Below are 27840 nucleotides of genomic sequence, written 5' to 3' on the forward strand. Positions count from 1 at the left end.
GTAGGCCTGCAGCTGCAGCTCCCATTCACCCCCAGCCTGGGAACTTCCATATATGCCACAGGTGCAGCCCTAAAAAGACACACAAAAAAGAATTCTTCAAAAACAGCAGAAAAGATTAAACAAGCACAGTAATTCCTGATGATAACATGAAAATCTAGGTTTAGTAGAGGACTATGAGAATTTATTTTTTAAAGCTTCATTTATAAGTCATCTTATGTTCACTCTCAGAGAAATTGTACTGCAATGAAAACTATTTCTTATACAACTAAAATTTCAGATTATAATTTTTTTTCTTTTTTGCCATTTCTTGGGCTGCTCCCATGGCATATGAAGGTTCTCAGGCTAGGGGTCTAATCGGAGCTGTAGCTGCCAGCCTACACCACAGCCACAGCAACACGGGATCTGAGCCGCATCTGCAACCTACACCACAGCTCACAGCAACACCAGATCCTTAACCCACTGAGCAAGGCCAGGGATCGAACCCACAACCCCATGGTTCCTGGTCGGATTCGTTAACCACTGAGCCACGACGAGAACTCCTCAGATTATAATCTCTATGTGGTTAGTGTACACGGAAGGTTACTTACAACCCACCCCACAAAGAATAGTGAACAATATTTTCAATCCATTTTAGTTCATATGTTTATTCATGTTCTCCTTCATTTCCTTGTTTGTTCAGTGTTACTGGTGGAGGCAGGCTGTCTGTTATATTCTGGGGGAATATGTGAGTGTGTAATGATGGCACTTGACTGTATTACAGATACGCAGTTGATCCTTGTACTTGTGGTAGTTGTGTTCTGTGAGGTCACTGCGCACACTGAATCCACAGATCCTGAGCCATTACTCCTAAGGGAAATGCAGGGTTAGGTTCCTCCACGCCTCTGGTCAACGTTGTTGTCACCCAGTCAACACACAACTGTGTTTCGTGTGCGTTTCTGTCTAAAGACTACTTCTTTAGGCGTTCCCATTGTGGCTCAGGGGGTTAAGAGCCCTACATAGGGTCTGTGAATGTGCAGGGTCAATCCCTGACCTCACTTAGTGGGTTAAGGATCCGGTGTTGCTGCAGATCCCGTGTTGCTATGGCCGTAGCATAGGCCTCCGCTGCAGCTCCACTTCTACCCCTAGCCTGGGAGCTTATGTGGCTGTAAAAAATAAAAAAATAATTTAAAAAAAGAAACACTTCAAGAAAATAAAGATGACTTATTTGATATACATTATTGATTTATTAACATTTAACTCATGGCCAACAACACTGTAACTTACGCCTGAATAAAGTTTATTTCATAAACGTATTTTCTCCATTAGGCACACTTCTTGTGCTCAGGAGCGCTCAAGAGCACTTCAGCAGTGTTTTTAAAAGGGGTCTATTTTAAAAGGAGGAATCATCCACAAAACTGTGGAAAGGGTGGCACTACATGAGCACAGAAGGACACTTGTTTACAGGGAGAGCTGAAATGAGAGGACAGGCTTCATCTGGGAAGGTGGGCGCTGGGTGACTCAAATTCTCACCACGGCTTGATCTGTGAATGACTGAAAGCACTACTGAGTATTGATTTTAGGTTTACGAATGAATCGTAAGGAGTAGGTGAATTTACAAATTACGATCTGAATAATGTGGAGCATTGGTAACGGTGCGCTTGTAAAGAAGGCATCACTGAACATAGAATCATAGTCTGTTTACTGGTGAGCCTCGGTGTTGTCATGCTTTTGAAGAGTCCAGTTTATTGAGCCCCTCTGCATTCTCCTTCCTCATGGAGCTCATACCTAAGTGTCTGTCACTGACTTTTTCTCCGCTGTATCCCTCCACCCCGTCTCCCTCCCTCCTGTTCTCTCTCTATTGATTGCTCAGTTCTTCCCACAAATACCTTTAGATTCAAGTGATTGAAGTTACCAAAGGCCCTGGGCCTCTACCTACTGGCTGGAAAAGGAAAGGCCTCAGAGCGTGGTGTGGACTTTCAGAGGACCCTCTTTTTTCAGGCAGAGGGAGGACCCACCTGACGATGGAGCCCTGGGCACACAGCCTGCCTCTCCTTCTCCCGGGTTAGAGTGACGGGGTTGGAGGAGAGAGTCAGGACGCGCCAGTCCACAGGCTCGGCTCCACGCAGGCTGATGATTCCCCAGGGCCACGTCTGCGTATTCATCATTCAGTTATTCCTTCGGCCAGAGAATACTTCTCAAGCCCTTACTTTGTATCAGACACTGGCTAAAAATAAAAGAAGAATTAAAAATAAAAAAATATAAAAAGGGCAGGAAAACTGTGAACACACTGTGACCTGTGTCTTTTAGCCATTATTCCAGCTCTTGAGAATTTTCTTGGCCTGCCTGATTACTTAGACGAATTCTGTTTCTTTCCAATAAGAAACTCTTGAATGTGTAGGACTCACAATCTTGCCTTCAGTTGTATTCTCCAATGAAGTGGTTCGCCTTAAGCCATTCTCTTTTTTTTTCCCGCCTTTTTTTTTTTTTTTTTAGGGCCACACTCACAGCATATGGAACTTCCCAGGCTAGGGGTCAAATTGGCACTGTAACCACCGGCCTACACCACAGCCACAGCAGCTCGGGATCTGAGCTGCATCTGAGACCTATGCCACAGCCCACGGCAACACCGGATCCCTAACCCACTGAACGAGGTCAGGGATCAAACCCGCATCATCATGGGTACTAGTCAGATTCGTTTCTGCTGTGCCACAACAGGAACTCCCACCTTATAAGCCATGCTGATATTATCTTTGAACATGTCTGCAGCCTGTACTCCAGCGCACTAGCCACGCACAAGCCCAAACCTTCCCTTTAGTGCCCGTCCCGCATGGTGTTCCCTCTACTTCAAGTGGGCTGCCTTTGTCTGTGAGCATCATGTTCCTGGACCCTCTGACCCTGGTGTCCTTAGCTCAGTTATTAGACCAACTAACAGGCTGCAGGTGATTCTCACTACAACACTGTATCTTGTTGGATGTTCCACTTCAGTGACTTGCATTTAGATGACATTCTTACTGTTTTTAGTTGAAATGAAACGGTGAAGGCCACATTTTATATATGCATCTGTAGTCTATATCCAGCTCTATTCTTATGTCTTTACACCTTGTATTTCTTTTATTATGGCCATAATCCATATACACCGTCACACAATGGACTTGTCAACAAGAAGCCCCGTTAGTCATCCTTTAGTTTATGCCCCTGGCCTGCCATTGTCCACTTGTGTATTTATTATCAAAGCTATAAAGGGGAGAGAGGAGCAGGAACTGAATGAGAAAAAGACAGATATAACTTTTTTTTTTGTCTTTTCGCCTTTTCTTGGGCCACTTATGTGGCATATGGAGGTTCCCAGGCTAGGGGTCGAATCAGAGCCATAGCCACTGGCCTACCCCAGAGCCACAGCAACGCGGGATTCAAGCTGCATCTGCAACCCGCACCACAGCTCATGGCAATGCCGGATCCTTAACCCACTGAGCAAGGCCAGGGATTGAACCCGCAACCTCATGGTCCTAGCTGGATTTGTTAACGACTGCACCATAACAGGAACGCCAAGAAAAAGACAGATATAACTATTAAGAAAAAGAGAATATATAAAAATGGGAAAAGAATTAATAGAAACTCAAATATATAACTTCAGAATATAGATGTACCCACATTTCAATAAAAATATGAATGTGTTTACCAAAGTCAAATATAAACGACCTTTGAGTAAGCAGCTATTTAGGCTTATTCATCCACAACTATTTTCACACACAAAAGATATTTGAGCATTTCCTATGTGAAAATAACTAACACTAAGTACTGGCTATATACCAGATACTGGTTTACTCGATTTGTGTGCATGACTTCATGTAATCCTTGTAAACACACCTGTGAATAGGATGTTGTTATTTTTATACTATTTCATCTCTGTCTTTGAAATCGGAAAGCAAGCATTGTTGAGGTTAAATAAGTTGTCCAGGATCACAAAGCCAGCCCTGGGTTTCAAACCCAGCCAGCTTGGCTCCAAAGCAATACGGCCTCGGAGGAGAAGTCAAACCACCTTTGCAGGTACCATCATTGAGACTCAGAGCAGCGTAATCTACACATGGACTTGGTTTCCTTTCGAGGTTCAGACTGACCTTGCATCGTCAACTCAGTATCAGCTAAAAACCTTCTTTGGAAACGTATACAAATGGTTTAACTGAAAGAATACATAATAAATCCTGAATCTGGGGGGTTGAGAAGAACACAAACAGTAGAGAATGCTTTAGCATGTGTTCCTGAAAATTCAGATGAACAGAAAGAGGAGAATAACTGCTACAACTCTTAGCCTGCATGTTCTTTGGTTGAAACAGTGGCGGTGTCCATGCCATCACAGAATTCTCTGTGTGTAGTGAGAGCGAAGTTTGATAAAGCAGGGATAATGCCAGGTGATCTTTTAAACCTGCCTATGAACTTGTGTTTGGAAACTATGGAAAATCCCAAGTGCTAGCCAGACTTAACTGTGGTCTCATTCAGGAAATATTTTCAGTTAAAATAGTATTTACTCTTCGGCTAAAAGTTCTTACCCTTCTCCTTTTTTTAGCTCTTAAAAAAAAAAAAATCTCTGCAGTGCTTTAGAGCAGAACCCATGAAAAAGGTATTTTAAGCTGAACAATAGGTGTATAACCTTTGATTTCCATCTTGTCCTTCTAATCCTGGAGGTTTTGTCCACTTCTCTGTATATTAGCTCTGTCCTGCTTACCAACATTGAGGCTGGTCGTGAGTAGCTGATGAAAGCCTTAAATAACTAGATAAACAGCACAGCTGCCAACCTAAAGTAATCTTACACTTAGGGGGTGAGTGGCCCAGGAAATTTGCTCTTTGTCATTTTGACTTGGGTTTGAAAATGGACCTGGGCTGCATTCCAGCTCAAAGAGCCGTTCACTTCCAAAGAGTCCTAAATTGTCCCAAGGAGCTCATTTTGGCAGTGGATTATTTGTGTTTGGCCGGGCATCCTAATAGCAAAAGCTGTCTGCTCTGGCAAGCAAGGGCTATGGCAGGATTTAGAATTACCATCCCCAGTGTTTTTTCTTGATGAGGTTATTTTTCAGGAAAGCAGTCCCCCACCCCCCATTTAAAAAGTGACAATGCACAAGTGTTATCCAGGTGGTTTTCTTGAGCCCATAAATAGCTTCTCGTGGACCGGATGGCCTGTTTTATGTATTTGAGGCACATTTTAAACAAATGAGAACCAGCACCAGATTTTTTCCAAAACCAAAACTGTCTTAATGGACTAGTTACTTCTTCCTATATCAGAAGTGGCAGTTATTGGTTGACTAGGGCCAAGTAAGAATGTGGGGTTTTAAATGAGAAAATAAGAGTGATAAAGGATTTGTGAAAGATTTTCTGTTGGCGATGTAGAGTATATGTATTTGAAGAGTCAATCCTTGTTTATCTGTACACCTATAAATGCCTATTGTCTGCCTCAGACGGGTCCTGGGAAGACATAATTAACTTTTGGTTCCCATTTATTGGAAGCTGTCAAGCACAGTGCTGACACACTGTAAGATGCTCAAACATTAGTGAAATGCACAGGTGAAAGTATAACACAGAATTAGCTGTTGCTTCATTCATTATGTTAGAGGAGCCCAAAACGAAGTACACGAGAAGATCCAAAGGAATGAGGGAACAAAATAGTACAGTTTCTATTTCTTTTTCCCTCATTTGAATATTTATTGGACATCACATCTTCCTATCAAAGTATTACATACACATAATGTCAGACAGATATCTAGAAATGTATTGAGGATGCTTAAAATATTTTTTCTGTTAGAGGATATGATCAAAATCCTTTGAGTCTTGTTTCACTACATCAATGGACCAAAACCAGTGTCGCATATGTGTCAATGGAATTTATTTAACTTCTGAAAGGTACATGGTAGATAGAATATGAATAGACTTTTACCCTTGAAGGAAAGGTGGAGGACAATACTTGCACTGAGGGCCAGATGTTTTATTTCACTTAATCCTCATACCAACCTTGAGAGAGAGAGAGATCTCCATTTTACAGACCATGAAACAGACTGAGTTAGGAGTGCTTCCTCTGCTTCTATTTTCTGGAACAAATTATACAGAATTGGTATCATTTCTTCCTCGTTTGGTAGAATTTACCAGTGAAGTCATCTGGGCTTATTTTGGAAGGCTATTAATTATTGATTCAATTTTTGAAAATAGATGCAGGCCTATTCAGATTATCTGTTTCTCCTTGTGTGACTTTTGGTAGATTGTGACTTCCAAGGAATTGGTCCATTTCACCTAGGTTATCAAACTTATGAACAGAATTTTTCATAATATTCCTTTACTATCCTTTTAATGTCCATGGGATCAGTAATGATGGTCTATCTTTCATTTTTGATATTTGTAATTTGTATCTTTCTTTTTTCTTAGCCTAGCCAGATGTTTATCAGTTCTATAGATCTTTCCAAAGAATCAGCTTTTGGTTTTCTTGATTTTTTTTGCATTGTTTTCCTATTTTCAACTTCTGCTCTGATTTTGTCTTCTTTAGATTACTTTGGATTTATGTTTTCTAGTTTCCTAAAGAGGAAGCTTAGATTAGTGATTGTAGATCTTTCTTCTTTTCTACTAATACATTCAGTGCTATAAATTTCCCTCTAGGCACAGCTTTTGCTGCATCCCACAAATTTTGATAAGTCTCATTTAAATTTTCATTTAGTTCAAATGCTTTTTTCTGGCTGCTGCTTCTTTGACTATGTATTATTTAGTAGTGTGCTGCTTAACTTCCAAATATTTCAGTAATTTTAAAGTATCTTTCTGTTATTAATTTCTGGTTTAAGTCTATTGTGGTCTAAGATCATGCTATGATGTTTACTCTTTTGAAATTGTTAAAGTATATTTTATGGCTCAGAACATGGTCTATCTTGGTGACTATTCCATGTGAGCTTGAGAAGAGTGTGGTTATTGTTGGATGAGGTAGTCTCTAAATGTTAGTTAAATCCAGTTGATTGATAGTACTGTTCAGTTCACTTATATCTTATTGACATTCTGCCTGCTGAGTCTATCAGTTACTTATAAAAGGATATTGAAGTCTCCAACTAGAGTAGTTAGTCTATTTTTCCTTGCAGTTATATTCGTTTTTACTGCATGTATTCTGATGCATATTTTTAGGCATATACACATTAAGGATTGTTGTGCCTTCTTTGAAAATTGACCCCTGTATGATGTAATGCTCATCTTTATTCCTGATTATTTTACTTATTCCAAACTCTGTTTTGTCTAAAATTAATGTAGGTACTCCAACTTTCTTTCGATTAATGTTAGGTGATATATCTTTCTCCATCCCTTTACTTTTAATCTGTTTGTGGTCTTTTTTAAATTTAATGTGGGTTTATGAGACACTGTATACCTCCTGTTTTGTATCAGCAGTCTCTGCCTTTTATTGTGTATTTAGATAACTCACCCTAAAGGTGATGATTAATATAATTGGACTAATATCTACCATATTTGTATCTGTTTTCCATTCATTGCCTTGTTCTTTGTTTTTGTGTGTGTGTGTGTGTTGGTTTGTTTTTGTTTTTGCAATTCCACTCTTTCAGGCTTCTCTAGTTTTAATTCAGCATTTTATTATTTCATTTTTTTCTCCTCTCTTAGCATATTACCTTAAAAATTTTTTTTCACAATTGCTCTAGAGTTTGGGATATACATTTATGACTAATCCAAGTCCACATTCAAATAACATTCTATTGTTTCCTGGGTAGTTCAGTCACCTTATAACAGGTTATTTCCAGTTCCTCCCTTCTATCCCTTGTAACATTGCTGTCATTCATTTACTTTATCTAGGAGCTATAATCACTGATTACATTGTTATTTTTATTATTTTGAATAAGATTGTTGTTAAGATCGATTAAGAAAAATAAAAACAGGTTTTATTTTACCTTCATTTATTTCTTCTTAAATGTTCCTCATTTCATGTAAAGCTAAATTTCTAACCTATATCAGACAGAGAAAGACAAATACTCTATGATATTTATGTGTGGAATCTAAAAATAATGCAAACAAATGCACAAGCAAAACAGAAATAGATATAGAAAACAAACTACTGGTTACCAAGGAGAGAAGGATGGAGGGCAGGGCAAATTAGAAGTATGGGACTAAGGGAGTTCCCGTCCTGCACCAGCAGAAAGGAATCCACCTAGTATCCATGAGGATGCAGGTTTGATCCCTGGCTTCACTCAGTGAGTTAAGGAACTGGCATTGCTGTGAGCTGTGGTGTAGGTCACAGAAGAGGCTCAGATCTGGTGTTGCCATGGCTGTGGTGTATACCAGCAGCTACAGCTCTGATTTGACCCTAGCCTGCCTGGGAACTTCCATCTGCTGCGAGTGTGGTCCTAAAAACCAAAAAAGAAAAAAAAGTATGGGACTAAGAGATACTATTATGTATAAAATAGATAAGCAACAAAGATATATTGTATAGCAAAGGGTATTTTAGCCATTATCTTGTAATAACTTTTAACGGCGTATAATCTGTAAAAATACTGAATCAGTCTGCTGAACACCTGAAACTAGTATAATATTGTAAATCAACTACACTTTACTTTTTAAAAGGAGAGAAAAAATTAAAATATTTTTTTAAATATCCAAAATGATGTATTATAGGAAAATAAAAAAGCTAATAAATATCAAAAAGATAAATGAAGATCATTTGAACAAAACTAACCTTTTCATTTACTTTTTCAAAACATAGATTAATAATTGTTAGACATATATATTCATAAAGCAGTCACAGTTCTGGACTTCAGTGCTCATCAAGCACCAACATGAAAATCTACTATCATGCTTCACATGTATATGTAACTTCATACATCCACATCTGAGAGTAGTAGGAATCACATATGACAGAACACTGTAAACCAGCTATAATGGAAAAATGAAAGTCGCTGTAAACACTAAAGAGTAAAAACAATAGTAATAGGAGTCATGTACTATTGCAGCATGTTCCTGACATGTGACGTGCAACTCTTGCAAATGCAGTGTTGATTCCTGAGCACCCCTAGGGTCACAATTTCAAATACAGGGGAGGCAAGAGTATGGAATTCCGCACCACGGGGAAAGACTACTTAATTATATGAAGTTCTTTTGCCTTCATGCTATCCAAAAGGAAGGATTTTATTCAAATTGATTAATTTGTCTTTTAGCTAAGCATTTTTGTCATGCAAACTCTTTTCCAACCTACTGTCCTTCTTGTCTCTTGGGCTTGGTCTCTTTTGTTTCCTAAACACGAGGCAACAGATGTGGGGCTTTTCCCTGGAGCCTGAATAGAGCTGTTCCTTCCCTGGAGCCTGAATAGAGGTCCTTCCTTCCAGGGTTTTCTTGAGAAAAAAAAAAAATTATCCACAGTCATTTCCATGGAGGATAGGCCTCCTTTATAAAGGAGAAACATGTGCTTCTCTATAGTCTGTTTACAGCATCCACTGCTGATTCATTGCTTTACCTCCTTAATGATTTCGCCTGCTCTACATGTGTGAAAAGCCTCCTTTTCTATCCTCCATCAAATGCTGCCTCTCCAGTTACTCAATGACACAAGGTTTGTCCTCGCTTCGTTCTGAACCCCTTGAGCGATTGTTTGAATTGGTTCTGTGAAACTTACCACCCATGTCCCTCTATTAGGATTATTTGGGGGTAGCACCTTTCCCTTTTCACTCATTCAGTCAACAAACGTTATTTGGCACAAAACAAGGTACCTACTACTATGAAGCTTGCCATCTTATGTGGGACCCGAAGTAAATATGTAATATCCCAAACATGGACAGCTGTGAAGAAAATAGAGCCCTTCAAAATGATAGAGATTATGAGACTGGGTGAAGTCAGACAAAGACAAATACCATATGAGAACATTTATATGTGGAATGTAATTTAAAAGAACTTATAAAACAGAAACAAACTCACAGATTTCAAAACCAGGGAGTTCCTGTTGTGGCTCAGCAGGTGAAGAATCTGACTAGTATCCATGAGGATGTGGGTTCAGTCTTGGCCCTGTTCAGTGGGTTAAGGATCCAGCGCTACCGCAAGCTGCAGCAAAGATCACAAACGCAACTCAGATCTGGCATTGTTGTGGCTGTGGCTTAGGCCGGGGTTCCAGCTCCGATTCGACCCCTAGCCTGGGAACCTCCATATGCTGCGGGTGCGCCTCCCCACCCAAAAAAAAAATTAGGGTTACCATAGATGAAACCACTGGGGAGAGGGAAGAATTTGGAGGATAGGAAAAACATAAACACACTGCTGGATAAAACAGATGATTAGGGATAACCTACTGTAAAGCACAGGAAAATCTACTCCATGGTCTGTAAGAACCTCTACGGGGACAAAGAATGGATATGCTTAAGACTGACTCACTTTGCTGTGCACCTAAAACTAACACAGTGTTGTAAGTCAACTATACTTCAATAAAATAAAATTTTAAAATAAAAACAAAAAGCTGTAGGGGTGCTAGTCTACATCCAGGGGCTCTTTGAACAATGGAATGAATGAAAGGAATGGCCCATGGGAATAGCTAGAGAGAAAGGCATCTGAGTGGCAGCATCTCTGAGTCTAAAGAGGCAACATGTTCAGTCAACAGCAGTTTTGCTAGAGACTCTTAAATGAGGGGAAATGCAGCAGAGAAATCGTGTAGCAAAGGAGCCAAATGCACCATGGTCAGAGTCAAGGTGCAGCACTTACATCGTGAGCTCTGTGAAGACATTGACTGTGTCATTGCACTGCTTGGCGCTCCCCAAGGCTGCCACCCACAGCTCCTAAAAACTCTGTGTTTAGGAACGTGTCAGTGTATCTGGCTTTCCACTGATAAAACTTACCTGCTAATTTTATTTGAGGGTATGATGGGAAATTTGAAGTGCAGTTAAATGATATCTATCTAGCAACTTAATGTAATACAAATTATAACAAAAATAGGAAATCAGTAAGATATCTGTGGTAATCACGATCTTTTTCCTCCTAGGATTTCCAAACTGTGTTACCAGCATTTGATCTCTTCTCCGCGTATGGAAAATTATATTCAAAAGCTGGACAAATTGTATAAAGGTATGCACTTTCGCTAAAACATATTTCAAATAGTGTTCAATTAAATAACATAAAAAATCAAATGAGATGGACTTAACTATCAAGCATTTAAAAAACCATGCTATAATATATACATAACTCCATACATTCCTTTCATTTGTCTCATGATTTTTAGCATTCAAAAATCATAGATTTTGTTTTTCAAATCTCTTCTCCAAAATGAACTTCAAATCTTAGGAAATAGAACTGACAAATATCTGAAATAGTCTTTCTTTTTAAATGAATTAATACAATAAATCGTTTTACATATGTAAGGCAAAAGTGTTGATGGCAACCAGAAGCTAAAATATTTCTCGCTACTGTCTCCATATGGTGTAGTGTAAAATACCATGTTCAGTATGTGTTTTATTTGAAGTGTGAGCTGCGTCTAGGGGATTCCAAAGAAATAGTGACTAGGGTCTCTGATGACCAAAGTTTACCGACTAGAGAACAGAGACACCCACATAAAATTCAAGATCACACAGTAAAACTTCAGCGAGTGCTGCATTTAATTGCCAAGGCATTTTAGAACAAGGAAGCATTTACCATCAAGGGGAGACTAATAGGAGGTATTCTGACATTTTCAGTCAGGCTTAAAGGGGATATTGAGTGAAGACAGAAAGGCTCTCTGCAGGTGAAAAGAGGCAGGAATGAGAAATCATGCTGGTTAATTCCTCAGGGATCCTCCTCCAAGAACCAGGGGGAAAGCACTGATCCGTTGGAAAGAACACAACGTAGATGCGAGTGTTTGTGTTGTATTTGGTGTTCCTTAAATTTGGTTAGTATTGCCTCTCGCCCCTTTATAACCTAGAAGGCTTCGGCTGGAGGTCGGTATGTTAAATACAGGAAGCAGCGATGAGCTTTTAACTCCTCCAAAGGGATATGTGAGCTGCTGGAAAACCGTACCTCTAATGCCAAGTGAAATTGCGGTTTCAAAGGTGTAGAGACCATCGGTACCCTTTGGAGCACTGGTGTCGTATTTGTGACTCACCGCGTGAAGTCGTCTAAATGAAATGTCTCATATCTGTGTGTGCCTTTGGATTTTAATCCCGTTCATAATGGTGAAAGGTTGGAAACAGCTGGCATACTCATAAATATATGAATGAGTTAAATAAATAGCTAAATGATAAGACATATGAAATGCAGTACTCTGAAGACATTAAAAATGTGAACATAGATCTTTACCTATTAATTTGAAAAACTACCTACAATATATTTCTAAGACAAGAAAGCTGGATTCAAAGGAAACTACATAGTCTGATTCCATCAAAAATATGTATATATGTGCACACACACTATATATATGTGTGTATGTGTAAAAAAGCACACTTGAATGTGCAGATTTATATTTTCTGTATGTATACATTTGGTATAAGGCCAAGATATTAATGGCAGTTCTCTCTCGATAGTGAGATTATGGGGACCTTTTTGGGGGGGCTACTTCTTTGTAGTCGCATTTTTTGAAATTTTTATCTGATCAGGCAAAAGCAAATTGTTAAACAAAACTCTCCAAGAAGACCTACCTGCTCTTCTCTACCAGTTACAAAAGCATCTCTATTCTGTTCAATCATAATAATTTCGAGAGACTTATCCCTCTTCTCTGAAGACAAAATAACGACCTGCTAAAATATTTATACACAAGACAACAAATGTTTCACATTGCTTTTAATTAAAAGGGGTGCCCAATGCAGATACAAACACGTGAGACTTTTTTTTTCAAACTGCGACCTCTTCTCTTGGATTTTTAACCATTTTGTGAATTGAAAATATTATCAAAATGTCATCTCCTCCTCTTAGAGAGGAAATTAATGCCTAGTGTTTCATTTTGGTAAGTGAAGAGGAGCAGCCTTAGCTGTGGCGCTCCTTCTGTTAAGATTTAATTTCACCAAATACGACGAAGTGCTTTTGCTCTTTGTGGAGAAGGCCAGGACGGGGACAGTGGCACCAAAGTGTTGCATAAGGATGCCATGGTGATTTTGAGAGCTATCTATTTGATTGCTTCCACTTCAAGGCAGTTCATCACTTTACTGTAATTCACCCGACATTGCCTCATGCACCCACACTCCATGCTCCATCAGTCCGATTAGAAATGGTGATGCCTTTATCAGATTAATCTTTCTTTCCTTTAGCATGTCTGCCTTTAGGATAAACAGAGCCTACACCCACCCGTTTTGATTAAGGCACTAAGACTTCAGCCACTGAAATTGCTCACCGTGAATTAGATTTTAAACGCACGCACACTTTCAAATCTACTCCCTAGCTAGGATGATGTGATTCCTTTTCATTTCTTTAATTCTTCTGTGTAACTAGTTACGTTTGTAACCTTTGGTAGTGTCCCAAAGGCAACATTGTCAAAATGAGAATGTGCTGTATCCTATCAGATTGCTTTGCCATCTTTTCCGTTCCATTCATCTCTCCAGTCAAAAGGCTCTCTTTCAAGATTCAAGTGGAGAAGAATTAGCACCATGACGTGAAATCATTGGTTAGCCCAGCATCGGTGGGAGTTTTCTTCCATCGTGTGCTTCTCCATTTTCTCTTGCTCTTCTTTGCAGTGAGCTTTGGCCCAGACTGTCATTCTTCTAAAAAGTCGTTCAATTTCGAGAACGTATGTGATGGGTTTTGGTGAAATTACTTGTTATGCATGAAAAACAGTGTACTTGTTTCTCCTTTTCGTAGGAATTTGGCATATGCGTGACTCAAATAGCTAAGAAAAAAGTGAAAAATAAATTTGGTTAGTACCTGAATTGGGAAAGAGGTGAAATTTTGTTGTCTTTTTCCAGAAGTAATAAGGTCTTAGCAGCTGTGTAAGGAAAAAGAAGGTGCATGAGAGTGATAAGAAGACTTATAAGTGATGATCAGACTTATAAGCTATCTGTGTGTCTGTTGGAGTTAAATGTTTATTCCAACAAGAAAAATTATTATACCTCGTCATTCATTTTGGTGCCATGTGAATTTATAATCCTTTTCAGCTTAGTCATAGTGAATTGGCAAAAAAAACAAAATAATCTTTCTCCTTTGAATGAAGATGATATAACAGCCCATTTGCCTATGGGAAGACATTCTGCCGTGGTCCTTTATGACCGAGGCAGGCTAGCTGAACACTCTGTGTGACCAGTGGCACAGGCCTCAACCTTGTTGATCAGGACTTGCAGTGGTGTAGACAGAGATCATGGAAAAGGGTCATTTCAGGGGCTAGAAATGAGTCAAATCGGGTGGAGGGTCCCAGACTTTGAACTGAGCTCCCTCTTAAGCGAGAAATATTTAAATAGAGAATTTAAGAACTCCTGTTTATGGGTTATTTTTCTTCTTTCATTTTATTGTTTTGATGTTAGCAAACAAGACAAAATGTAAAATTGAGCTTTTGGTGTGATGTGAGTTGAATAGAAGACCCGCTGCCTGGAATCCTAGATTCTACTTCCCTGGCTGCTGAATAACCTCTGAAGTGTTTCTCTCTCTCCCCACGCCCCACCCGCCTACACCCCATCTCTGCAGAGAAGAAAGTGGAACCATTTCTGGTTCATTCAAAACTCTGCCGTTCTGAAAGGAAATATAAGTGAGCATCTACAGAAAATGCACTGAAACCATACTTACTGTAGAGTCACTAAACCGTAATATTTTACAGCTGACCACTCATAAAAGAGTTATAGTGTTGGAAAAAAATAGATATTGGTGGATAGGTGTGTGTGTGTGTGTGTGTGTGTGTGTGTGTGTGTGTGATGGAGACAATGATCCCTGTTCTATTATAATAATAATCTTAGGAAACTGGAATGTTGATCTAACGCTGTTCCTAGTACTCACTCTTTGGAAATTCATTCTTTTATTTTATTTTTTTTTTAATTTTTAAAAAATGTTTTGGCCGTGCCCGTGGCTTGTGGAAGTTCAATCCCAGGGATGGAACCCGCACCACAGCAGCAACCCAAGCCATCGCAGCGGCAACACCAGCTCCTGAACCCACCGCACCACAAGCACAATCCGAGGGAATTCATTCTCTTAAAATAACTTTCAGCGTTAGTTTGTGAGCTAAGGCCTTGCCTTATACCTTAGCACTCCAAAGTTTCTTGTCCTTGGAAATTCAGTAACAAAAGTAATTGTGAGGGACGTCTGCCTTCTTTGCTCAGAAAATTGTGAATGGGCCGCGCCTGGCCTGCTGGGTTCACGTGCAGTGATCTACCTTTCTCTCTCTCCTTCTCTCTCTCTCTCTCAAGTTATATCACTACACCCGCGAAAAGTAATTCCTGCTCTTGGTGTGTTCTTGAGAACTGAAAATTATTTCATTATTCAGAATGCCAGTTTTCTCTTTCTCACCAGTGCCCGAGCTCTTGAATGATCCAGGCTCTCTGTAGCCCATCTATGTAATATTTGTTTTCACCCCCACAATCTCCTGCTTCCCTCAGCCCTTAAGTTCCTGATAACCATACAGGTATCCACAGGAGCCAGAAATGCCTTTGCATTGAAGGGAAAGAAGAGTGAGATACGGAATCTTGTTAGCGAATGTATGGGGGGAAAGCAGTTCGTCTGTTTCTTCTGGAAAACTGCGTAACTGCATCAACTTATAATCAATTTCTTTCCTGCATTCTCAGTGTGAACTACTCGATAAAATTAGTGAGACCTAGTGTTTGACTAAAGCTGGTGGTAACCGGATAATCTATTTCATCCACCAAACTTAATTCTGAATGAATATTGACCCTTGAGAACAGCAGACTTCCCATCGTGGCGCAGCCGTAACGAACCCAACTAGTATCCCTGAAGACGCAGGTTTGATCCCTGGCCTTGCTCAATGAGGTAAGGATCCGGCCTTGCCATCGCAGATGCAGCTTGGATCCCGCGTTGCTGTGACTGTGGTGAAGGCCAGTAGCAGTACCTCCAAGTTGATCCCCAGCCTGGGAACCTCCATATGCCACGGGTGCAGCCCTAAAATGAAAAAAACCAAAACCAAAACCAAAACAAACAAAAAAGTCAAGAGCACTGTGGATGTACCTTAAGAGTATTCAGATTTGGACCTTCTAGTTCTTCTATAATCAAACCTCTCATCAACTTTGTTGTAGTTCATTAGATAATGCCTTCCTTTCCTGCTGTTCGCCAATCTCTTTGAGGGCAAATACTGTCTCCTGATGCGTGCCCTCTGTCTAACATCGGGCAGAATACCCCGGGCAGAGTGACATATCTGTTGACTAAGTATTGTTGGGAAAGTTCCAAAAACATTGCAAGGAAGAGAAGCTCTAAAGCAGTAGATAGCGTCCTAGGAAAACGCCCCTGAAGAAACCCTTGCTCATTTATATGCACACGTTGTGGAATGTTACTTCTGAACCAGTCCTGTTAGTTTGTAGTGAGGATATAGATGATTTGGGTTATAGGTTTAGATATACACCAAGTCGGCTGATCCTGAGATCCAGTTGTTTGCTCCGTGGGTTAAGTGTTTCTTCTGTGAAATAATCTTTCAGATCTGTAAATTTTTTTTTAGTAGTTAACGTTATTTGTGGTAATGTATCATTGTGGCTGTAAAGGCAAGACTGCAGTATTACCTTAGGGAAATGGTGACTCTTGTTCCCGACCGTATCCCCTTTTACTCTGGTCCCTCCGGTTCATGGCCCTGTGGGGTCCACTCTATGTACTCATCTTCTCTCCAATCTTAGTTTTTTCCTCCAATTGTTCTTTTAATTTTGCCCTGATTTTCCCTCCCATTTTATTTTTGGGGCTCAAACCTTTTAGGAACAAAGTGGAATCACAATACAAATTAAGATCACAATGTTTTTTTGTAGAACTTGTGTAAGATCATAGTGATGCTGGAGGAGCAGCAGAATTAATTGCCGGCTCAGTAGACTCACTTGGTCCAAGTGCTAGTTTAAACCACTGCCTAAAGAATCAGAATAAAATTTCATTATGAAGCTAATGACTGAGTGAACGAATGAATCACTAGCGAGTGTTGTTTAGGTTGGTCGTATTCCATGACTTAAACTCTGCTAGCTCCCATCTTGAGGCTCACCCATAACGATAGCTCATCGCATCTTTGTGTTATGTCTCCAACAGTGGGCTTTGTAACGCTTCTGCTGTCCATGGACTCTGCCCTCACCTAACACTCTGAACGAAAGACTCTAAGTGAAAGCCATGACCTTAATTTGCACCGAGAATGTGACTGATTATTTGATGTGACCCAGAAAGAATGCACGATGCCAAAACACTTTTCTGTTCTAGCATTTTATAATCCAAGACATTTCCCTGCGAGAATGGAGGGAGACTCCCAACTTGATCTGTGCTTCGTGCTTTGCTTGCTCCTTTTGAGGCTCAGTGTCCCTGGCAGGCTGCCTCACAGGGCACAGTAGGGTTTTGCTCAGCACGCTTCCCCTTCTAAGCTCTCCAACTTAATGAGGAAGTCACCTGGCTGCTGGTGCTAGCAGGTACATCGGGTTGAGTGTCTAGATTTCCGCTTCATACTATTCATGATACAAGATGCCACCACCAGGGCACTAAGCAGCCCTTACCACAAAGCGACATTTGTATGTGAAAGAATCCTTCTATTAGAATAAATATTGGTTGGGATATGGTTGGGATAAATTCCTAATGCAGATAGAGGGGAAGCATACACTGTGTGTTTAATGTTAGGTTGAAAAGTTACTCTGCTGCCTTCTAGGGGGAATCGTAAGATCATACAAATTGCAAGTAAAGCTGAAGCTCCTGTTAGGAAATCTAATAATGATTATTTGGTAGGCTTGAATTGTTCCATTAGCTAACTTGTTTTCCAGATTGAAATGAGTCTGTGCTATTTAATGTATTTTCAAAGCATTCATATTTAATTCCAAAGGACCTAAAGGAAATTGTTTTCGTACCTCTTTTAATATGAAAATTATCCAATGGAATGAAAGAAACATAAACATAGATTTTAAAAAAGTAGTTCTCCATTCATACCTGCTCTTGTAAACTAATAACATGGCTGATGGGTAGAAAGGAATAGACACAACAAGACCATTTTGTGATTTTTGGAACTTGATAGTTTGCTCGTTTTCTGCTCAACAAGGATTCTATACAGATGCTGTCATTTTTCAGCATTATTGTATTAAAAGTAATGTGAGCAGAAAAATATTTTAGTAAATGGGAGATGAAATTACTACCCTCAAAGAGTTAAATCCAGTTGACATGAAGAATCTGAAAAGAAATTAAAAGTGAAAAAAGATTATTTAGTGTAAGATTTCTTTAAAAGTTTGCTGCTGCCAGAAAGATGAGCAAATAGGATTAAGTGAGGTGGGAATGGAATAGTTAAGGAAAATTTCTTGGAGGAGACAAATGTTGTGTCAAGACCTAATAGTAGTAAGGATCTGGAATTCACTGAGCTGAAAATATGAACAAGAGGGTTTCATCAGGCAAATAAAATTACATAAACAGAAGCATAGAGACAGAAATGATCCAGATGTATGCAGAGGGAAGTTTTTAAAAATCATAATTGGAAAAACAGCAAAAGATTAAAATAGTTTGATTTGAACTGAACTTAAGGAAGGGAGTTAAATATTTTTACTGACATTTGGTCAATGTACAATATTATGTAAGTTCCAATATTATAGTTACAAAATTATTTGTGTACAGTATAGTGAGTCCCAACTTATAAAGGTTATACTCCACTTATAGTTATTCTAAGATATTAACTATATTCTCTGGGTTGTACAATATATCCTTGTAGCTTATTTAGTTTCCATAGTAGTTGGTATGTCTTAATCCCCTCCCTGTTCCCTTTTCCTACTGGTAACCACTAATTTGTCCTCTATGAGTCTGTTTCATTTTGTTATAAGCAGTTTGTTGTATTTTTCAGATCCCTCGTATAAGTGATCTCATACAGTATTTGTCTTTTTCCACTTAGCCTAATGCCCTCCAAGTCCATCTATGTTTTTGAAAATGGCAAACTTTCATTATCTTTTATGGTTGGGTGGTACTCCATTGTGTGTGAGTGCATGCATATCTTCTTTATCCATTCATCTGTTGAGGATACTTAGGTTGCTTCTATATCTTGAGAATTATAAATAATGCTACTGTGAACATTGGAGTGCATATATCTTTTTGAATTGGTGGATTTATTTGCGGGGGGGGGAGGGGTTAGGTATATACCCAGGAGTGGAATTGCCGAATCATATAATAATTCTATTTGTAGTTTTTTAGGAACCTCCATACTGTTTTCCACCAGCAGTGTAAGAGGGTTCCCTTTTCTCCACATCCATGCCAACACTTTTTTCGTGTTCTTGTTGGTGATAGACATTCTGACAAGCGTGATGTGATATCTCCTGTTGACTTTGATTTGCGTTTCCCTGATTATTAGCAAAGAGGAAAACATAGGCAGAACACTCTTTGACATAAATCATAGCAATACATTTTCTGGATCTGTCTCCTAAAGCAAAGGAAATAAAAGCTAAAATAAACAAATGGGACCTAATTAAACTTAAATGCTTTGACAGTAAGGGCAACCACCGGCAAAACAAAAAGACAGCCTACTGAAGGTGAGAAAATACTTGCGAGCGATATCACCGACACGAGCCTAATATCCAAAATATTTGAATAGCTCATACAGAAAAGAATGACCTGATTCAAAAAAATGGGCGGAAGACCTGAATATAGATGGTTTTCCAAAGAAGACATGCAAACAACCAACAGGCACATGAAAAACTGCTCAACATCACCAGTCACCAGGAAGTTAACAAATATTTGACTGATGTAAAGTAAGCCAGCTCTAGCAGACTCTGTTTTTTCATTCACTCACTCACTCACTAGCCTCAAAATACCCAAATATTTTGAAGAATTCATAAAACTAAAATTATTTACCATTTTTATTTGTATCATGGTAGAGACAGAAAAAAAATACTTTCTTGGATAATACGTCTGGTTAAAAATATTATTCTTTCATCATATAAGGGGATCACACTTCTCCTATAGGGTATTAGGTTAAAAAAGCAAAGAATAATAAGACTTAGGAGAGGATCTTCTGTCTCCAGTACATATTCTCATTCATGCTTATAGCTCGAATCTTTAGAAAAAACCCTAAAAATCTACTTTAGAGAGAGGAGACGCATCAGGAGATGGCAAGTGATATCTGAAGGTCCAAAGAGATGACAATAATGCGTATTTTTTACTCCCGTCTTTCCTGCTCTGGAGAAGACTTTATTGGAACAAACTTCCTCCCTTAAAATACAGCTCTAAAAACTGGAGAAAATCTAAGCGCACCTGTTTGCATACATCAGAGAGCTAACAGAACAACCACACTTGGAGGGACCAGGTTCCCAGAGAGGAGCAATCAATGCCTAACATGCTCCACTGCTTTCTCCCTTGAGGCAGTTCTGATTTTTTAACCACAACAGGACCAAGGAACCACGGATCCAAGCAGAAAATAGCAGCTAAGAGACTGAGAAGAGGAACTGACCGTCTGTCATCTCATGAGGTGAGGAGGCTAGACATTGAAGTCCAGGGCAATGTAGGAAGCCAGGGTTTGAGAATGATCAAGATCCAAGAGCCTTAAGAGTGAAAAGAAATGAACCCACATTCAAGACCTTTTTTCTTTAAGGCATTTGTGGTTTGTAAAAAGCAACCCAAAAGCTGAAACACTAAGCAGAGCTTTTGATAGTCTCCAGATTTTGTGAGAAAACAACTGAGCCCTGGGTCGTCTTCGGTGAGGAAGCTTGGTAAACATACAATGTCAGGTGGAACTTTGGAGTGCTGTCCTAGCGCGAGAGTAGGCAAAAGATACATCACTGTCTGTATTAGTTTGCTCAGAAAGCCTTAACAGAATGCCACAGACTGAGTGGCTTCAACAACAGAAATTTAAATTCTCACAGTGCTAGAGACAGGAAGTCCCAGATCCAACTGCCATTGTGGTTGGTTTCTGGAAAAGCATCACCTCCTGGCTTGCAGATGACTGCCTGATTGCTGCATACTTACACGGCCTTTCCTCCGTGCATGCACTCTCCTGATCTCTTTCCCTTCTTATAAGGACACCAATCCTGTTGGAAGAGGGCCCCAACCCCATAATTCAAACTTAATTACCTCCTTGAAGGCTCTAAGTGCTGTCACATTAGGGGGTAGGGCTTCAGTGTATGAATTGGAGGGGTTGGTGTTGTTCACACCATAACACCATCGCGGAAATGGAAATCTAACTTCAGCTTAATCACACAGTCAGTTGAGGTGATGGGCACTTCCGTTAACTGTTTCTCTGATGCCAAAGGAAATCTTATTTGAAAGAGCATTTTGAGCCACTACATGTTTCATAAACAATGAATACGTGCAAGGCAATAACAAAAGAACAAGACAGAACCTGAGGAGGGTGGAGAGATGAAATCTTACTGAGAAGCAAAAGACTCAGAATGGCCAACTCAGTACTGAAGAAGCGAAACAAAGTTGGAGAACTGACACTACCCACCTTCAAAACTTACTCTAACGCTTCAGTAAACAAGTCAGTATGATATTGGTGGGGAAAAAAAAACAGATTAATAGATTAATGTAACAGATTAGAGAGCCCAGAAATAGACCCACATAAATATAATCAATTGATTTTTGACAAAGGAGCAAAAGCAATACAGTGGAACAAAGATAGTCTTTTCAACAAAGGGTGCTGAAATAACTGGATATACACAAGCAAAAAAAAGAAAGAATCTAGACACAAATTATACCATTCACAAAAATTATCTTTAGGGAGTTCCCGTCGTGGCTCAGAGGAAATGAATCTGACTAGGAACTATGGGGTTGCAGGTTCGATCCCTGGCCTTGCTCAGTGGGTTAAGAATCCAGCATTGCCGTGAGCTGTGGTGTAGGTTGCAGACACGGCTCGGATCCTGTGTTGCTGTAGCTGTGGCATAGACTGGCAGCTGTATCTCCAATTAAACCCCTAGACTGGGAACCTCCCTATGCCACAGGTGCAGCCCTAAAAAGCGAAAACAAAACAATTATCTTTAGATAACAAACCTAAATGTAAAATGCAAAACTCTAAAATTTCTAGAAGATAACATAGAGGAAAACCTATATGACCTTGAGTATGGTGATAAATTTGTAAATACAGTATCAAAGACACAATTCATGAAAAAGTAATTGATAAGATGGACTTCATTAAAATTAAAAACTGCTCCGTGAAAGACAATGTCAAGAGAATGAGAGACAAGCCACAGACTAGGAGAAAATATTTGCAAAAATACTTCTGATAAAGAACTGCTATCCAAATATGTAAAGAACTCTTTTAAATTCAACAATAAGAGAATAAACAATCTAATTTTTAAAATGAGCCAAAAACCTTAACAGACACCTCAATAAAGATAAGATATATATGCTGGAGAGGGTGTGGAGAAAAGGGAACCCTTTTACACTGTTGGTGGGAATGTAAATTGGTGCAACCACTGTGGAAAACAGTATGGAAACTCCTCAAAAAACTAAAAATAGAATTACCATATGATCCAGCTGTCCTACTCCTGGCCATATATCTAAAGAAAACCATGGCTTGAAAAGATACATGCACCCCAATACATGCAGCACTATATGCAATAGCCAAGACATGGAAACAACCTAAATGTCCATCGACAGAGGAATGGATAAAGAAGATGTGATGCATATACACAATGGAATATTACTCATCTGCTAAAAGAACGAAATAATGGCATTTGCAGCAACATGGGCGGACCTAGAAATTCTCATGCTAAGTGAAATCAGACAGTGAGACACAAACACAATATGCCATCACTTATACGTGGAACCTTAAAAAGGATACAATGAACTTATTTGCAGAACAGAAACTGATTCACAGATTTTGGAAAACTTATAATTACCGAAAGAGATAGGTTGAGGGTGGGGGACGGATGGACTGGGGGTTTGGGATGGACATGTTCTAAAATTAGGTTGTGATGATGGTTGTACAACTATAAATATAAGAACATTCACTGAATTAATAATTAAAGAAGAAAGAAGAAGAAAAAATAAATACTATTTAAAAATTAAGAAGATATATAGATGACAAATAAACATATGAAGCATAAAATAAGCATATGAAAAAATGTACCATGTCATATGTCATCAGGGAAATACAAAACTTTCATTCAAAAAGATCCATGCACCCCTATATTCAGTGCAGCATTATTTATAATAGCCAAGACATGGAAACAACCTAAATATCCATTGACAGATGAATGGATTAAATTGTGGTACATATACAATGGAATACTATTCAGCTATAAAAAGTGCAAAAGCTTGCCATTTACAGCCACATGGATGCAACCAGAGATTCTCATATTAAGTGAAGTAAGTCATAAAGAGAAGGACAAGTACCATATGGTATCACTTGTATGTAGAATCTAAAATATGGCAGAAATGAAACAGATTCTACAAAAGTGAAACTGATTCACAGACACAGAACAGATTGGTGGTTACCAAGAGGGAGACGGTGGGAAAGTGGGATGGTCGGGGAGTTTGGTATTGGTAGAGGCAACTATTACATTTAGAATTGATACGCATTGAGGTCCTACTGTATAGCAAAGGGAACTCTCTCCAGTCTCTTGTGATAGTCCATGATAGAAGATAGTATGAGAAAAAGAAGTATGTATGTGTGTGTGTGTGTGTGTGTGTGTGTGTGTGTACATATATGACTGGGTTATTATACTGTACAGCAGAAATTGACACAACACTGAGAATCAACTAGACTCCAATAAAAATGCTTTCATAAAAAAATTAAAGAGAATGGAAAAAAAAAAACATTGAGATACCATGACACACCTATTAGAACGGCTACAATTCGAAACTCTGACAACAGCAAATGCCGGTGAGGTTATGGAGCAACAAGAGTTCTCATTGCCTGCTGGTGAGAATACAAAATGGTACAGTCACTTTGAAAGATAATTTTGCAGTTCATTGCAAAACATACTCTTCCATATAATACAGCAGTTACGCTCCTTGGGATTTACCCAAAAGAATTGAAAACGTACGTCTAAACAAAAACTTGCACATGAATACTTATGACAACTTTATTCATAATCGCCAAAACTTGGAGGCAATTGAGATGCTTTTCAGTGATTGGATACATAAACTGAACTGTGGTACATCCAGACAGTGGAGAATGATTCATTGGTAAAACAAAACGAAAATCTATTAAGCCATTAAAACACATGGAAGACCTTAAGTGCATATTACTAAATGAAAGAGGCCAAACTGAAACGTCTACCACACTTATGATTCCAATGATTCCAACTATATGACATTCTGAAAAATGGAAAGGTAGAATGCTAAATGATTGGACTTTGGTTGATTATGACGTGTCGATGTAGGTCCATCAGTTGTAACAAATGAACCACTTTGATGTGGTCCGTTGAAAATAGAAGAGGCTGTACATGGGTGAGAGTGGGAGTATATGGAAAATCTCTACATATTTCAGCTTTGCTGTGAACCTTAACGCTGCTAAAAGTCTTTTAATTATTGAAAAAGAATGGTAATATCAAACTATCAAAGAACCATAACTCTCATCCAGTAAACTGATAGAAATATTGTTATATACCATGTATACCATACCTTTGTTAAACTGTTTGCAGGTAGCCATTAGAACTTATCAAGTGCATATTCTGTTACCCAGCGAGTCCTCTGATATATATATATGTGTGTATATATATCTAAATGACATGGGCACACATGTTCACCAACAGGTATGAAAAAATATTCACGATATAGTCTTGCAGTCTGAAAGCAATCCGGTTGTCCATCTCTTGATGAGTGGAGAAGCAGAATGGCATAGGTCCATATAATGGAATATCCTTTGTCAGTAAGAAGGAATAATGTCGTGATATACATGATAACATGGATGAACTTCAAAAACATTATACTAAGTGAAATAAGCTATTCACAAAAGACCGTAAATTGTATGGTTCCACTTATATGAAAGGTTCAGAATAGACAAGTATATAGAGAGACAGAAATATCTGTGGTTTCCCAGGGGTGGGGAGAGGGATGGAGATTGACTGCTAGTGGGTGTGAGTTTCTTTGGGGGGTGACAAAAATGTTCTAAAGTTAGAGTGTGCTGATGGTTGAACAGCTCTGTAAATACACCAAAACCGTCAGATTGAACATGTTAAATAGATGAATGTTATGAAACTTGTAATAAACACAAAGAAATACCAATACTTACTCATTATAATAGTGAAATTATAAAAGAATGGTGATTGCCAGATAAGGCTCTACTGTAACTCTCAGCCAGTAAGTTAGGTGGTAGGAGTACAAATTGTTACAATACCTTTGGAAAACCTTTGGACTATAGCCGCAAAAACTTAACATGAGGATTCAGGCATTCCTCTCCTACGTATACCTCTAAGAGAAATGTGTATATATGCTCACTAAAAGATAGATACAAGATATCAACAAGAACACTAGCTGTAATGGCTAAAAAATTGGAAACAAACCAAATGCCTACCAACACTACAAGTAATAAGAAGATCGTGGTATAATAATCATAAAATAAAATACAGTAACAAAAAGTAACACCACTGCTCCTCGCAACAACATACAATGTTGAGTAAAACCAAGACATGCAACATACATATAAATAAATGTGTCCATTTATTTATTTAAAGGAAAAAATAGACCAAACAAATTTCCCCAAATTTGGGATGAAGCCATAGCGACTGTGAGGGAACACAGGGGCCCCCTGGGATGCATAAAGTTCTACTTCTTGATTTAGGTTGTGCAGACATTCATGTTTCATTTATGAGGATTCAGTGAGCTTTATTTTTCATGAGTTGTGCACATTTCTGTATGTACATTTTGCTTCATTTACAGTTAGTACCGTGAGGGTGGAAGGGATGGGAGGAGGGGAAGGGGGCTGGTAACAGCAACCAAAACGCTGAGAGCATCCATTCTCTCTGAAAATGGCAGCCACACCTCTGCTCTCATTGCCTATGAAAAGGCTGACCCAGTGACTTCTTTCTATGAGGCTGGAGATATTTATGTGAAATTCCCTCTTTTTAGAAGTTGGCAAAGATTCTCATTACAAAAGCATTGTGAAAACCACACAAAGCACAACCAGAGCTGGGTTCTCCCATTCCTGGGAGTTCTGGCCACTGTGGTGGCTGTTTCAGGTGGCTGTCACTTGACTCTGTGTATGACCTTGGCAACATCTCCTTTTTTTTTTTTCATTTTAAAGTTTTATTGAAGCATAGTTGATTTAAAATGTTGTGGTATTTCTACTGTGCAACAAAGTGATGCAGTCATACATATACATACATCCATTCTTTTTGGTTCTTTTCCCATATAGATTATTGCAGAATATTGGGTAGAGTTCTCTCTGCTACCCAGCAGGTCCCTGTGGACCATCATTCCATGTTACATTAGTGTGCATACTGGCAACCTTTTGTAACCTCTCCAAGCTTCAGTGTTCTCACCTCTAAGAGTTAGAATAATAATGCTTTCAGGGTTATTAAGAGGACTGGCTGCATGTTAAAATCACTTAAGACTATGCCTCTAATTCAGCAAGGTCTCAGTAAATGATCAGTGTTATTATTATTGTTGTTGTTGCCAGTGAGCTCTCCAGGGATAACTGAAAAGAAAAAAGAGTGACAGCCTGAAACAAAGACATACAGCTGTGGCTTTCCAAACCCATATTTTCCTGTCATCCCTATCTTCCTCCTCTCCCACTAACTGGCTCCCTGTCTTAAATCTTCTGCTATCACCCTACTAGAGGCCTCAGAAGTCACCACTTGTTTCGAGTGAGAATGGGAGTAGGGCAGCTGGAAGATCTGTTTCTATTGCCCCACTTGGAGTCTCCACATTCTTTTTTTCTTGTAGAAATACTATAAAATGTGGGCCTCTATTTCTAAAATCGTATTCCTATTTTAGAGAGAGTGGTATATGAGTTGCGTAGTTTTTTGTGGACTTCCCTGGACACCAAATCACGGTAAATACTGTAGAGTTATTCTCAGAGGTATATGCATTTGCAATTTCAGACTGCCTGCACAGGAAAATTGGGTGCATGCTTGTCTTTTGACATGGGAGTTCTTGTGCCCCAATATTAAGAGTTAAACTTCAGGAGTTCCTGCTGTGGCTCCGCGAGTTAATGATGTTGTCTCTGTGGTGGCTCCAGTTTGATCCCCGGCCCAGCGCAGTGGGTTGAGGAGCTGGTGTTGCTGCAGCTGTGGCATAGGTTGCAGTTGTGGCTCAGATTCAGTCCCTGGCCTGAGAACTTCCATATGCCACGAATGTGGCTGAAAGGGGGCAAGCGGGGGGACTTAAATTTCACACACACACAAAATGGTCAAGGTAATCTCATAATGTGAAAGCCTGTAGGTAATTACATTTTCACTCTCACTTTCGTAACTCAAACATTATAAGCACAAGTAACAAATAAAACATGTTACATTCCAAAATCCCTGACCCTATATTTTGATAATATTCCACTACTGCAGAAATAAGAAAGATAAAAGACAAGCCTTGGTAGAGAGATGTAAACCCTCCAGGTAAGTCAGACAGTAATAAGCAGATAATAATTCCCTATAGACTCAAGAACTTGTTCTACTAAATTTCAAGCACCAGCAGCTGATTTTAGCCATTCAAAATGCAGTTGGATGCACCTACCCACCTAGCCCTTTGACTCAATATTTACATTGAAAATCAGTAATATTCAATAATTAAACATTATTTGGATGTTGTCGTTCCTAAAGATTCTAACTAATATTTCCAAAGTCCTATGAGGTTCGGATTTATTATTCAGATGAAGCAATGAAGACAGGATAGGTAACTGAACCAATGAAGACAGGATAGGTAACTGAACCAAGATCCTAGAGAAAAGAGCAAAATTAGGAGGGACTC

General features: G+C 39.1%; 1 protein-coding gene across 1 annotated transcript in view; it reads left to right on the forward strand.

Moving 5' to 3' along the window:
* The window catches only part of SPATA17 (spermatogenesis associated 17), a 296172-nt gene that overhangs the window by 166582 nt on the left and 101750 nt on the right, over positions 1-27840 (forward strand). The window contains exon 10 of the mRNA XM_047755013.1: positions 10949-11031. Coding sequence (XP_047610969.1) covers positions 10949-11029 — 81 coding nt within the window. The 3' untranslated portion in view covers positions 11030-11031. The remainder of the gene's footprint in view (positions 1-10948; positions 11032-27840) is intronic.

The sequence above is a fragment of the Phacochoerus africanus genome, chromosome 12, assembly GCF_016906955.1.
Source record: "Phacochoerus africanus isolate WHEZ1 chromosome 12, ROS_Pafr_v1, whole genome shotgun sequence".
NCBI lineage: Eukaryota > Metazoa > Chordata > Mammalia > Artiodactyla > Suidae > Phacochoerus > Phacochoerus africanus.